This window comes from Nilaparvata lugens, chromosome 3 (genome assembly GCF_014356525.2).
Source record: "Nilaparvata lugens isolate BPH chromosome 3, ASM1435652v1, whole genome shotgun sequence".
NCBI lineage: Eukaryota > Metazoa > Arthropoda > Insecta > Hemiptera > Delphacidae > Nilaparvata > Nilaparvata lugens.
In genome coordinates this window covers 80,515,756-80,531,810 of record NC_052506.1, presented here as the reverse complement: position 1 = coordinate 80,531,810, position 16,055 = coordinate 80,515,756, and the positions used below count along the sequence as shown (strand labels likewise).

The following is a 16,055-nucleotide window of genomic DNA, read 5'->3' as shown; positions in this document are numbered from 1 at the left end:
AAATCGAAGATACTGCTAGTGTCATACGAACATTGTAAGGAAGCTTTTTTGTTAATATATTCGCTAGTGATGTGTCCGCCAAAGATTCGTCTAGTTGCGAATTCTTACACATCATCTTAGCTACGAATTCAGTATATGATTGTCTGCCTCTATTATCATATGTGCATGATATAATCTCTGATAGTGCGTCCATCTGTTTACGTTTACTCCAATACTGCTGCAGGAATTGGGAGATGAAGTCCTCCAGGCTGTTGATATCTCGCATCCGGCTATGGAAAAACATCAGCGGCTCGCCAAGTAGTAGACTGGACAGTTGGAAACGCCATACTAACCAAGAGGTGGGTATCAGTTCCTGAATAGCTTTTATTTGATCTATGAATGGTCGGGGTTGCATATGACGGTAGGAATTATCAAATTTTCCAAGACTTTGAAAAAGTTGAGTGCCGTTTACTGCTTCATTCGGTGTGTACTGCACTCGACTGACCGGGATATTTTCCATACGTGTCTCTATTCTGGAGACTCGTTCTTCATTTGCGATCCATTTATCATTCATAATTTTCTTATGTGTATTCACTTCATCATACAATCCGGTTAGCTTCAACTGCTGTCCGCCTATAGCATTCTCCAACATGCCGTATCTCTCACTTGATTTTGCCCCCTCCTCCGCTAAATTTGCTATACATGCCTGCACGTTACTTTGTTCCTTGACTATTTCTACTATTTTCTTATTATTTTCCTCCACTTTCGACTCTATCTCGCCCTTATTTTCTAACACCTTTCCCATGACCGTTCCCATGATAGCGGTGCCCAGCTCCTTACCCAATACGTCCACCTGTTTTTCAACTTCCTTTGGTACGTCATCCAACCGTTCATTTATTTGACAGGTGACATCATCTAGACGAGTTTCTAGCTTTTTGATAACTGCAGATTGAGTGTCTATTTTTGTATCTATTATATTTCTCACTTCCTCCCTGAAGCTAGAAAATTTTGCATCCATGGTTTTAATACCTTCTTGTACAGTCTTGGTAATATTTTCAGTGATAGTTTCACTATTTTTCTGCATAGCTTCCCGGTTTGCCTTCGCTTCATTGTCCTGTCTTGCTAAGATTTGACTGAGCATGAGTTTGAGTTCGTTTGTAGAATCATTTGCCATAAGATTGGTAATGTAACCGACTGAAGAGTCTAATGTTGTATTGCGTTTTTCCAGGTTGGTGGCGGATGGCGGTTGACTGGCGATATCGGATGGCGATTGGGTAGCGGCATTCTCCGTTCCTTCGGCGACGCTTGGAGCGATCTGCGGAGACGCCGGTACCGGGTTGGACGCCCTCACTCCCTCATCCGGACTCTCATCGGACTTACTCGCATCGACGACGTTATCAATCTTCGTAGAAGACAATTGGGCTAAGTTTTGCGGGTCGAAACTGATGGAGCATATGCTGCCTCCCTCTCTCTCTCGTGGGGTCTCCGCTGCATCGTCCTGGGGCTGTTGATTTGCCGGTGTCGTGGCTACATAGTTTTGGGGATGTTCGCTGAAGTAGGAAATTTGCGAGTTAGCCGGCGACTGGTTCATGGTGACGTTATTATGGAAAACTTCGAGTAAATAGCCAAGTGTGTTGCCAAGTCTCAGGAATATTAAAATGGATTCAGTGATAGTGCCTATTCTGGATAAAATTGTGTTGTGTTGAAGTTTCAAGTGTCATATACATATATTACTAAAAGACCTTCTAGTGCTACAGGTATGCTTATCAACATAGACAGATATGGCTTACAAATTACACTAATATAGTTCTTAAAATTTTAATTAGGGTCTTATCCTCCTGAATAACGATAGTATTATAATGCCTCAAATAACCTATAACCCTGGTCAGCATACAATGTCTAGATTCAAAGATCAAAAATCAAAATCTTTACTATAACTTTTATGGAAATTTCCATCCAATTTTCTCTATTATGAGAATTATGTTCTCAAACTCGTGTGATACAGTTTGTCTGTATTTATGCAGCTTGAAGAATTTTAATTTGAAGAGCAACTCAATTATTTTAGCCAGAATTTATAATAGATTATCAGATATATCTTGTCGAAACAACTTCAGGTTATGTTTCTTGCAGCTTTCAGTTTTATCAATAATTTCATTAATCATTGATAGTAAGATTGAGTAGGTAAGCTTTTCCTCATGCTCCACTGGTTGGGTGCCATTGTGTGAAGTTGTGCTCCTGGGGGGGTTATCTCTTATGATAGAGTCCCACGTTATGAAGCTATTGTGAGAAGTTGTAGATTGCAATTCCTTCACAGATAATACGATGTTTCTGGTATTTATAAGAGCAGTCTCTAAATTCCCTCTTTTGCGAATAAATTCACAAAAAATTAAGGCCTTCCGGCTCGCAAAATTACTGGGTTCAAACCTCAGCTCTAGCTCAGTAGTAGAAACATGAATTTTATAAGTACAAATAATCACCATAAGGTTCAAGGACCAGGTATTGATAATTCTTACCGCTGCTTCTATGAAGTTTTTGAAGAATACCAGTAAGGAAATTAAAAGAATATTCGATGACTGATTATCAGTAACCATGTACCACTAGAGAATAATCAGGACCAACTATAGTTGTTTCTAGTTGATTCTTAAAACGCTCGTCGTGAGTACAAGTATTCACCAATATACCCCTTCAAAATTCCTTAGAACTTACAACGCCAGTTCTTGAAGTTCTCTGGATCCTTATCTGATATAACTGGAACCTTATTAATATAATTTCTTAATATATTTGTTCTGGCTGATGAAATGAATATCATCAAAGGATGATAAATATTGAGTGCTCTGAATAAGGTTAATATTATTTGATTCAATAATTTTAAATGCTGCTAAATACTTGTTGGTACCAAAACAGCTCAAACTATATAACACGAGATGAGTTAGGATATAATAAAAAATTCTATAAGTTTGTATGCTGACATAAAACACAAAATATATTCCCATAGAAAAAATGTGCATAAAATATTCGATATAACTATAATTCACTTAAATAATCTATTTTTAAAATCTGAATAATTATCACAGGCTTTGCTAATATTCACAATAATGAATTTCAAATTCATAAATATATTATATTTAATACTGGTACTTAGACTTCCAATCAATACAAAATTCTACCAATAAAAACCTGTTCGGTCTATAAGTTTGATATGGTATATTTTGTTCAATAAACAAAATTAATATTTAATAAATTAATATTCGAACATGAGATCTCAGGGCTTTTAATATGAATTCGGGCAGTGCATGGAAGTAAGCTTCCTACATATAATAAATAAATTTATAAAATGTTCTTGTGAACTATGTGATATTGTTCAACACGTGGTGACTTTTTATTTTAACTCTAATTAATTGGAATAGCGCTTTTTTATTAATTATTACCCCACTGAACGTAGACAAATGAGCTCATTTGGTTTGACTTATCACTCACTGACTGAAGTTCTGGATGTTCTCGTGGATTGAATTAATTATTTCCAATAATTAATTAGGTAGGCTCCTTTTCGTCACTGCTGGGCTAACGTGTGATCCAGATTTTTATAAGTTTCTTTCGAATTAAAGCTATTTTTATGGGAATCTTTACAATTACGAACTCTTTGACAGCACTGAGTTCACAAACAATTTACATTCAACAAACATACATTACATTTAAAAAAGGGTTTGGCTTAATAATTCATTAAAAAATTTTTAAAAGGAATAAGAAAAGACCCTAAACTCCATGTGCATCCTCTCGGGTTGAGATCTTAAGCCAGAAGAAAAAGGTTTTCAGAAAAATTTGCTTCTTCCTAGAATAATTCTATAAGCTACTCTCTGATTGGCCCTCAATTTAATAGACTCAATACAATTGGTTGCCTTGGGAATCAGGGCTTCCTCGGCTTTATAATAGAAAAAATTTAATAAAAGAAGTTTTTTATACAGATATGTGGGGTATTTATCTTAAATTGAATTCATAAATAAATCGTAACATATGATTTTAATAGATAATACATTTTGTTTTTATATGAGTTTTTTATACTCTTGATTTATCATGCTTTTTTAGATTATAATAAATATTTATACAGAAATAATAGCTATTTGTATTTCTACACATCGACTTCCTTTAGTATACATAATATATCCTTTTATGAGTGAATTTTATATGATTCAACCGGTCATATGGGTTGATCGAATAATCAGCTGATTCGTTCAGTATTGGTTCGGATAATTATCGATTTATCCAAGATCGACTAATTCTTTTCAAAACGTAAACAAGTAACTCTAACCTCAATGTTCATGCATTTTATTTTATTTTTTATTTTTGTAATCCGCCAATAATAATTATGCCGCTTTATAATTTTTTGATCTTACCAATGAGTTCTCATAATTATTAAATCACAATAATACATATTTTCTTATCGTTGTTGATAATGCTATTACTCCTAATCACTAGTAATACTTGATTTGAGTTGATTTACTCTTTAGATAGGTCTAACCTTCTTTCCAATTTTATAGTTCTATTACATTTTATTGGCTCATTTAGAAATATTTGGTGGTTTCAAATTACCACGTGACAATCCTTACAGAGAAAATATGGCCTCACTTTTCAATGTAAAGATACAACCGAAAATCTATTACTCAAACCAAATTAATAAAATTAATAATCTATCCATCCCCAATAATATCTCAAAATTATGATTTAACAAAAGTCTAATTCCGCACGTTATTATTGATTGAAAGTCTGTCGTCACTAAAACCCATTTTGTCACATCCGGAGTTCCTGGGACGTTCGTTTAATTTGGAAAAAAGTTGTTACCTCATAGCTGTTTCTTCAAATTGAATCTAGGCTCGGTGATCGAGCTCTACACGTCCAGATGGACAGGAGACAGCATACCCCAAGCTTCTAGGACGGCCATCGATTCAGAGGCGTCTCAGCGGCTTAAAGACACACGTTCGTGAACCCATGAAATGATAGATTCGTACGTTGATCCCATACTTGATGTTCCCGTACTTACACCGCTGTTAGAATAAAAAAATAAACTAGGATAATACAAATTAACTTAACATCAGTTATATAATAAAATCAACCTATTTTAGGTTATATAAACTCAAATCAAGATTATTACTTTAAAACGTAAATAGGCATTACCTACTTCAATATCTTGATTTAATAGAATAGAATTTATTAGTAATCAGGGTTATGCCCTATACACAAAGCGATGAGTACATAGTATTCCATAATAGGCCTACATAATTCACAAGTTGATTGAATTACTTCATAATAAGGTATTTCGAGTATTGTTGTTAGTTTAGTCAGTTCTCTTACATAAATCACATTTATGGTGTAATTTAAAAGAATAAGTTACATGATAGGTGTTTCCTGAATAATCATGAAAGCTTCTCATAAGAATCAAAAGACAAATAAAATCTATAACCAAAAAATACTGATAGAGCTCATAATAATATACTGTAAACATCCGTTGGTTTGGATTTAACCAACAGTAATTGAAATTTAGGTTAATAGCTTCCTCTTCAAAAATAGTTTAAATCAAACAAATATCTCAATTCCTACTAATAGGTATTCTAAATTTCTACAAAACATATATCGTTAATTTTCTTACATTACAATAAATACTTTGATGGAAGCTTTCTTTGAAGATATTTTCCTTAATAATATTATAAATCTATGACGTACCTTTAGTAGCGGTTATAGGAGAAAAATCTCCATTGTGAGGTGACAATTTGATACTCTCTCTCTCTCTTCTTAATTAAAGCGACTACAGAGGCAAAAAGACTAAAAATGCTGCTGGAACAAAAGGTTCCAGAGCCAAATACTAAAAAAAGCCTAAAGCTGGCATGGAAGCCATGATTAGTACAAAGTTCTGAACAGACTACATTTAGTACTGCTTATGACAGTCGACAGACGCTGAGTGAGTCCACTTCGCTTTTCTCGTCTTGAGGTGGACAGCTGTGAGATCATCCATACTAAATAGACCTAACCAACACCAACTGTGATTGGCAGTTACTATTCTCTAGAAAAATTTCCACCAATAGAAAGGGACGTTACAACTACAATTTAAGATACATTCTCCCACCAAGTGACAGCTATTTTTCCTAGGCAGCTATAAATTCCTTGCCTTATAAGGTCGTGAACCAGACTTATATTCTAGGAAAAATGTTGATCTTCCCACAACTTCTACACACACACACCTATAGAGTCGACACTACACAACGCCAAAAAGCAAGGCTCATGAACTAAGCTGTTGCTCCAGGAAAATTGATGTTATTCTTAGGATCATAGCTTCTACGCACACACTTACAGAGTCAACACAACACAACACAGAAAAGCAGAACAGCAAAATCCATTTTTATAACAGGCTAACTTCTCAGGCTAATTTGCATAATTCTCATCACTCATAATTGTAACAATATTTATTGTTACAAGTTGCAATACTTATTCATAATGTGGAAGGAATAATGGGATATAATATATTATTCAATTGCCGGTAAATCCATACAAATTAAATGATAATTCTTTTGGTGCTGTCTATCATTCTGGAGAGCCTAGCGCAGGCGACAGTTGAGGCCTCTTCCTCAGGAGTCCTCTACGGTCGCAGGTTTCGACTGTCGGGAGTGTACGAAAACTGAAGAGTCCTCTACTGTCGCCTTATGCAGGCGAAATTCGAGGACTCTTTTTTAGGAGTCCTCTACCGTCGCAGGTCTTGACTGTCGGGGCTGCACAAAAATTAGAGAGGCCTCAACTGTCGCCTAACGCAGGTGACATTTGAGGCCTCTTTTCCAGGAGTCCTCTACGGTCGCAGGTCTTGACTGTCGGGGCTGTACAAAAATTAGAGTGGTCTCAACTGTCGCCTAACGCAGGCGACATTTGAGGCCTCTTTTTCAGGAGTCCTCTACCGTCGCAGGTCTTGACTGTCGGGGCTGTTGAAAAATTGAAGAGGCCTCAACTGTCGCCTAACGCAGGCGACATTTGAGGCCTCTTTTTCAGGAATCCTCTACCGTCGCTGGTCTCGAATGTCGCAGGTCTCTACCGTCGCTGGTCTCGATTGTCGCATGTCGTTTGCCTCGTTTGACTGTCGCAGGACTCTTCTGACGTTTGCCTCGTTTGACATCGACCCGTTTGTCTGTCACTTGTTGGAGGAGCATCGGACACGCATTTCAATCAACCTCCAAACCTTGACTCTGTATTCATCTGAATTAGTAGCCGAATCCCTCCATTCACAGATGAATAGAGATGGCCTTGCAACACTGAAATCCTCCCATACTGAAATCCATTTCAAACTGTCAGCATCCGTTCAATTATTTACACAAATGCTCCTCGTTCAACCAATGCTGACAACATGAATCCCAGATGTAATAAGCACGTTGATGACGAGAAGAACCACGATTCATTTCAATCTGGCAGCGTTTCCTATTGGTAACACCGATGTTCCCTATTTGATCAATGCGGGCAGAATCTCATTTCAGTCTCACAGGATCAGTGCTGCATGCTCCATTCGAAATCGAAACCCCATCTCATCAAGCTGAACTAATAAACATGGTGAAACTATGTTGCTGAATTTCCATCATGTTAGGAATCTGTATCTCATGATGCTACATTGAAATGCATAGTGTAGGTCATGTATGCATTAGTAGCCGGAACATGTCGTTACGAAATAATTTAAAAAGGGTAGTCAGATTTATATTTCTATTTATGCATACTGTAGGCTACAGTATAATAGTAATTACATGAAATTTATACTTCACACAGAGGTGATGACACTGTAGTTATAATAAAAGTTTCATAAAATTTACACTTGACACAGAGGTGATGTAGAGTTTCTGTATAATATTGAGGTGAGAAGCTGACAATATTGATTTTTCTTTCTTGAAATTGGTGATTTTCTCCCTTCCCTTCTGTGTATGTTTCCTTGTTCTTAAATAATTTCTGCTCTCAAGTTGAAATATCGCATGGAATAACTCACGTGAATAGGACAGATAAATCGATAGAATTGAAAGAGAATAGACAAACGAACGAAGATATTGAGGAAATATATTTTATTTCTTTAATATGGTATATTGAGTTGAACAGATGACAATATTATCTCATTCTATTCTCGGAATTTATTGCTCTTTTACTTTCTCTGTATATTTCTCTTTGTTCTTGAATCATTTCTGCTCTCAAGTTGAAATATCACATGAAATAAGTCCCACAGATAAGACAGATACATCGATAGAATTGAAAGAGGAAAACAAAGTAGGCCTAATATACTTCTGTATAGTATTAAGGTGAAGAGCTGACAATACTGTTTCATTTCATTCTTTCAATAATTGTCCTTTTTCTTTCCTTACCTCTGTAAATTTTCTTTGTTCCTAAATGATATCGGCCCCCAAGTGAAAATATCGCATGAAATAACTCCTATGAATAAGACAGAAAAATCGATTAAATTCAAAGAGCAAAGACTAGAGACAAAAAAGGAGCTTGAGAAAAAATCGACATCGAATCTGGGAATCGATGGTTGGATAGAGGATGAAACAGAGCACAGAGAAAGAATAACAGACCAATCACAACCAAGTTAGACTAGGAGCACTCCTATTGAAGCTCCGCCTACTCTCTCTTCTGATTGGTTAAATTCTGCCGGTAGAGGGCAGTAGCTGACGGGTCATGTTCAGCTAACTCTTTTTCTACTAATGAAATAGTAAATGAATGGTAGAAGTAAATGTTTTGTTCTTCAGAATAGATAATTTGTAATTTTATTCTTGTTTATTTCTTCTTCTTTATACTTTTAGTGTTTGTCGATAGAAATATATATTCTCTTTAGCATACCCTACAATGTGAGCAATTATTGTTTCTGCTCTTTTTTTTATATTGTAACTTCGTTTTCGTTGTGTTTTATGGACGTTTGGATTACACATTTGAGAATTAATATTTCTTTTACTATAATGTTATCAATGAGATTGTTTTTGCTGGTAGCCAATTGCAAATAATTTAAATGAGTTTAATATTTTTCAACGTTCAGAAAACAGTAGAACGTTCAGTAAAACGTTCAGAAAAACGTTCGTAAAACAGTAAAACGTTCAGAATACAGCTATTGTAGTTGAATAAAATTATTTGAGGTCATTTCTATATAGCGTATTTTAGATTCTGGGCTACTTTGCTTGAGCTCATGGTGGGAGGGGTTTGCATGATCCCCCCCTCCTTACGCCACTGATGGTGACAAATAAAAGTAGCCTATCTTCTCACAAGGAGTTAAATTTTTAAGTACCGTTACAATCCACAAAGTAAGTCTGAATACACATTTGAATTAGTTGGGTCCAATTGTTACTATCTGAACCAGTGACAAGAGCCTCAAGGTACCTTCCATCACGATTATGATTGTTTGCTAACATAATCTGTGATAATTATGAGGTTATAAGACCTCATGGGGCTATACATGGATGTCAAGGTACTTACCATTACGATTATGATAGTTGACAACATAATCTGTTATAATTATGGGGTTATAACATCTCATGGGGTTATAAATTCGGTTATGAGACCCCATGTTACAAGTGTCTTATGATTAAGAATCCAAAGAAGGGTTCATAGAAGACGTCTCATGTTTTCACATCAAGAGTATTGATCATGATACTTACTAACTCCCAGGGCCAACAATTCTACAACTAATTTGATATTTGGCCATATTAATATTCATTTATTTATTTATCTATCTATCATTATTTATCTATTCAGTCATGTACAATAATTACACTTATGTGAGAAGTCACAACAGGCTTAAGCCCAAATCTGTCCCTTCTCAAATTTTTACTAGAGTCCAAATTATATTGTAGGTCAAGCTACTATCAAATAACTGGTTATTAAACAAACAACAAATAACTACTTATTAGAATAACAATTCACACTTTGTTACAAATTTTCATTAATATATTGTTCATGTCAATATTCTATTTTGCTTTTGTACCATGTTGCTGTTATAAGCATGTAAAATGAAAGTCACTTCCAACAGACATCAATCCTCATAAATGTCATCACTGCTCTTCATTCTAACAAAGCTGACAAATCGTAGTGAACTGCAATATTGAATGTTGCCACATCTAGATCTCACTCCTAATACGAAACCTACAGTTTCCATGTTAGCACATCATCGAACACTCGGAGAACAAGGGTCACAGAAATTCACCCATAATCCGTCTCATGTTCCGTAGTGAGTCTCTACTGTCTGTCAGCATCCTAGTACCAAAGCTTCAACTTTCAGCATTCCAGCATCTATGCTTCTCATTCAACTAACACTGACAAATTGAAGTGGATCCCTCAGTAGTGACGCACAGATCCTTGTTCAATTACATGCAAATTGCGTCAGTAATTCGTGTTCGAAGAGCAACGGTTCCAACAGTCAGCATTGTTCCAGATGGGAAGCGTCGAGAGAATAGTATTGGGAATGCTGACGGTGTAAAGTGAATCTCACAATGCCAACTCATCATCATCTCTGAGCCAAAATCGATGCTGCAGATCGTAGGCCATATTTGCAAACCACTTTAATCTGCCACTTAATATTGCGAATGAAATTTGTCAAGTAACCAGCCTCTACCCCCTCTCCAATACACTCCATCATCCCCCCCCACTTTCGTTTCCAGTGTCGAGGGTTTAAGAGGTGAGTCACTGCGTTGAATTGTAGTACTAACAATTTATCACTTGAATTCAGTGCGGTACAGTGGGAAGAGAATGATGATTGTGTGATTACATCGAAAGTCACTTAGGTTTGATGAGAAATATCAATGTACAAAGAGAGTTTCATAAAATCACATCACTTATATGGGCTACTCTATTCAAATTATTGAAAACGACATAAAACTTGTAGTACCCTTTCATTAAAACATTTTAAAAACTCTAAAACTCTAAATAGGTACTACACGTTTTTTATTAAAGTGAGTTTGTACAATATTGTAGTACAAACATTCGATCTCTGAATTTAAGTGTGGTACGGTGGAAAGAGGATGATGATTGTGTGATTCCATCTAAACTGTTATTTTTGTTTGATTGGAATAAGTGAGTTCTGAAACTTCAATATTCTCTATCATTGTAGTACCACAGATCTAAATGTTTACTCTTCTTCTGCTAGTGCCTATTCGTTCCGAATATTGGCGATCACCTGACAATGGATATCTTATTTACAGCCATCCTGAAAAGTTCTGTTGTAGTTTTGAAGAACCAGGTACGCAGGTTTTTCAGCCATGATATTCTCCTTCTTCCTGGTCCTCTTCTGCCATAGATCTTTTCTTGGAGAACGGATTTCAGCAGGCCGTATTTTTCTTCATTGCGCATTAGATGGCCAAAATATGCAAGCTTCCTGCTCTTGATGATGTTCATCACTTCCAGATCCTTATCCATTCGCTCCAATACAGCTTTGTTGGTCACTCTGTCCATCCATGAAATATGTTTACTCAGTCTATGATATTATCCAGAAATGTAGTACAATATAATTTTGTAGTCTCATTGTAGTCGATCTCTGAATTTCAGTCCGGTACAGTGGGAAATCATGATCGTGTGATTCCATCAAAAGTTACTTTTGTTAGATTGGGAAAAATTGTTTTGATACTTAAATATCCGCTATCATTGAAGTACCACAGATCTAAATGTTCAATATTATAGTGAGGTCCACGCTATAATGTCAGTGTTTCTTTAGCAATGGTATAGCTATCCTTGTCTATCATTCAACAAAGCGGATAGCCCTATCTCTTTCTCGCTTTGCTCTGTAGCCAGACGTCTTTTAACAATGTATAATTAATAACTAATTAACAAAATATTTCATCCTAATTATGAAATTATTGAAGGATATAATTTATTGCTTGATAAAATATAACTGATTATTTTAATCGAGAATGAGCAGTTGATATTATAACCTGATATTAGAACCTGTATCAGCTATCGTCTATAGAATGCATTGACAAGACTGAGAATCGGCAACGTTGTTCTCCCATCTTTCTTCAGTGCCATTAAAACGTGGACCTCACTATAGTCCATGATATTATCCAGAAATGTAACTTGTTTGTAGAAGATAATCCAGTGAAGTGAGGGACTTGTTCATGTCAGCATGTTTTAGTGAGTTAAGGTGCGTACAGATATACGCGCCGCGAACATGAGCAATTCACTTTTAATCAGCTGACTATATCTGTATTTCTACAGAAAAGGTAAGATACAGTTATAAAAAGCTTGACATCAGCTGATTAAAAGTGAATTGCTCATGTTCGCGGCGCGTATATCTGTACGCACCTGGAGACTGGATCATATTATACCTACTTATGCTGAGTTATATTTTGGGCGACAGTTTCAACTTCTGAAGTATAGTCTATGGTTTTCCATGGATTCTGATTGTACTAATGCTAATTTTATATTCTAGACATGTGTATTAACTTCCAGTGTATAATCTTATAATCTATAGTTTCTGATGGATGATAAGCTTAATATCTACATCCATCCATAGCTCGTCGTTCTTCATTTTCTTTTCTTGTAACACGCTCCAGAACAGAAAGTCATTATAACTCACCAATTAAAAGAATCCAGAGGCTTTTCAGTCTCTTTTCTGGGCGCCTAGACGTCTTTGGGTGCTCTCGTGTTAGATTCCGCAACACTCTGAAGGGCTTAATTTAGAATAGATATTTGTGGTCAGGTTTCCGTATGACATTTTTCTTTTTTCCGTATGACATTTTATGTTTATGACATTTTTTCTACTCGGTGCCCACATGATTCTTTGTTTTATGATTTTTTTGTTCTGTATTACATGGTTTGTGCCTCAGCCTACTATAGATAGATACTATATAAAGTAAGCCATGTTTGTGCTCATGTAAGATATTGTAAGAGCATATTTTTCCACCTCTCATCTTTCCTCTCGGAAAATAGTTTCAGCAATAAATATGAAATAGAATTTTTTTCTAAAAAACCCATATTTCTATTGTTAAGACGCTTTTTTGTTATTTAATTTATTCTGTTCTTATTCCATTCTACTCTTGTTTTATTCTTAGCTTGTTATTTGTTTTAGATCTAATTTTCAAATGAAGAATGTTGTAATGTTTCAAGGAGACATACAAGGGTTCAACCTGTTGTCCCCAAGTATTTATTCATGCAAATAAATAAATAAATAATAAATAGATGAATCGTGAATTTCCATTCAAGGGGACTTACCAAGGGACTCCTGCGAGTGTTTCTTTTTATCCCTCATCATAGGGAGACTGCGCCGGTTGGCGAGAGAGGAGGCAGAGCGTGTCGACTCGGATCTCACTCGGCACGCTGCTGAGGAGGTCGAGGTAGAGGTGTAGGTGGAGCTAGAGGTGGAGGTGGAGGTCGAGGACCAATTCTTCTTGACACTGTAGTTGATCTCCATCTTCTCCTTCTTCCTCGGCACAACTGCATCATCCTCTTTCTCCTTCTTCACAACTGGCGGTTTGCCTTTCTCATCTGCAATAATTGAAAAGAGAAAAAGGATAGAGAAAAATGAAGGAATAGTTGTCTATTGTCTATGCATTCATAGATTTTCTAGAGTTTTTGACCGAGCGAAGTGAGGTCTAAAATTCAAGTCGACGGTTTGGCATTTCTCTTAATGTTCAAATGTTTAAATGTTTCAATGTTCAATGTTTGAATGTTTGAATGTTTGAATGTTTGAATGTTTGAATGTTTGAATGTTTGAATGTTTGAATGTTTGAATATTTGAATGTTTAATGTTTAAATGTTTATATGTTGCTCATTCACGGCGAAACGCGGTAATAGATTTTCATGAAATTTGACAGGTATGTTCCTTTTTTATTTGCGCGTCAACGTATATACAAGGTTTTTGGAAATTTTGCATTTCAAGGAAAATATAAAAGGAAAAAGGAGCCTCCTTCATACGCCAATATTAGAATAAAAATCAGACTATAGAATTATCCATCATAAATCAGCTGACAAGTGATTACACAGATGTGTGGAGAAGCCAGTCTATTGCTGTATTTCCATAAGGTCTATAGTTTCAATCAGGTACTTGTGGATGAGATTACTCCGTGAGGTCTACTGTTCACAGAACTACTAGTTAACAGGATATTACAGCTTTTCACAAAAAATCGAGTTAGATATATTATTGGCAAAACTTGTTTTCAACGAGAATCTTGTGTAAATCATTTACCAAACTTTCTTTGCCATAATATCCTTTCAATTTGCTTGTGCTGGACATTCAAATTAATAGTGTGATGTACCAATGATTGTACAGTCCTCAAAATACACAATAAATTCATTCATTGCGAAATAATTTCTATCACCGTAAAAACAATACAATCTTATCTGAGGTAGATAGACGACTGTTATCTAACCTACAAAGCAGGAAATAAATAAATCAGTTATTGTATACCTTTCAAAAATTTGTCAATGAAAAAAAACCGTATATGTTTGTATGTTTATAGATTGGATCAGTAAAATTATATTTGAAGGTTAGTTTTGAAACAAAAACATAACCCTAAAACAGACCAAAGCTAACTCGTTAACAAGTAGCAAATTGAGAAGGCAGTTCGACTAAAGATCGATCATAAAAATTATATATTATTAACTTTTTCATTTTTATACTTTCATTTCTATGTCAAATAGGCCCGAATATTTATTTATTGAACTATCAAAAAAAATATACTTGTTAAAAATATATAGACAAATTAGCTTAGCCATATATGACGATTGAGGGTCGATATTCTAGCATATAAAAAACCATATAAACAAAAAAAGGGAGAAATATTTATTTATTATCGTGTTCGTTATTGTTATAAGCATATATACTCTTATATTATGTCTACTTTATGTTATAAAAGCATGTCTATGTTCTAGAATCATTAGCTATCCACCGAAGCCAATTTTAAATGCATATCATCATAGACGAATTCTATTATTTATTTGTGTATTATTATAATTATAAAAACTAAATGATAATTTGGAACAACTTAAAATCAGGAATTTCGCCCTATTTAAAAGCTTTAAAGTTGGACACAGTGACACCACCCATTCAGCGTATTGGTTACGTCACAGAATCGGACCAATCCCGAATTAATATGTAAATTTGGCGAGATAAAATTTGAAGAAGAAACTCAAGTGAAAATTAGATGAGGAAGACTCGAGGCCATTTTGCAAGGATCATCGGTAGGATGCAGACCTAGTCCACGTACCTAATTGTTCAAAAGCTTTAATTTCTGTTTAATGTAATTCAATCTTCGTTTTTCTGTTTTAAAAAAGTTGTTCCAAAGTTCCTATAATAATTGTGATACTAAGATTTTAAATTTCATTTAAATAAACCCCGAAATTATATTAGTGAAGTCTGTTCAACATTTTTCGCCACGTGAAAGGATCCAGCCGGAACGATATATTCTACGGCCGAATATATTTCGAAAACCAAAAAACGGAAACAAAAGTCCACGTAAGTTATTCGAATATATAAAAGGGGATCCCCATAAATCTGCGAAAATTGTACAGCGTATAAATTCGTCCATTTGGAAAAGTCATGACTATAGTATTAAGGGTACAAAAGTTATCATAATTAGTTTTCTTAGTATTAAATAAATTTAAATATCCAAGCTGTACTTAGCCAAAAGGTCTATTTTCCTTAGGCGAAACCACACACTGAGAATAATTTTAATTATTAATTTGTTCTATTCTCTGAATCACCATTTTATATTAACTTGTTTTTTCTTGTTGAACTAGTTCAGTTTATGACCCTTTCCAAAGGGCTATTATCTATTTTATTTTGTTTAATCGAGGAGTACCGAACTTTTTATATAATATTTATAATTTAAAGATTCAAATCTGCTGTCAACCAATCTTCATTTTGTATCTATTGAAAGTTATAATTTGCATAATCTGTTCATTAATTTATTCAATATTTGCTGTAAAAGTATATCCTTCAGAATATATCCATTTTACCGTTTCATTAAACTGGGTTTACTTCATTATACCTCCAAATTCGTTCTTTCTCGACTGACACACATTGATCATTCAGGACACATCCTGTTTTGCAATAGTCGGACATTAGCGAGTATAGTATCTATCATTAGACT

The 16,055-nt window shown here is 35.0% G+C and overlaps 1 protein-coding gene across 1 annotated transcript in view; it reads right to left on the bottom strand.

Annotated features, from left to right (window-relative positions):
* Positions 1-16,055, bottom strand: part of LOC111057079 (kinesin-related protein 8) — a 148,310-nt gene that overhangs the window by 97,883 nt on the left and 34,372 nt on the right. The window contains 1 exon segment of the mRNA XM_039424754.1: positions 13,177-13,449. Coding sequence (XP_039280688.1) covers positions 13,177-13,449 — 273 coding nt within the window.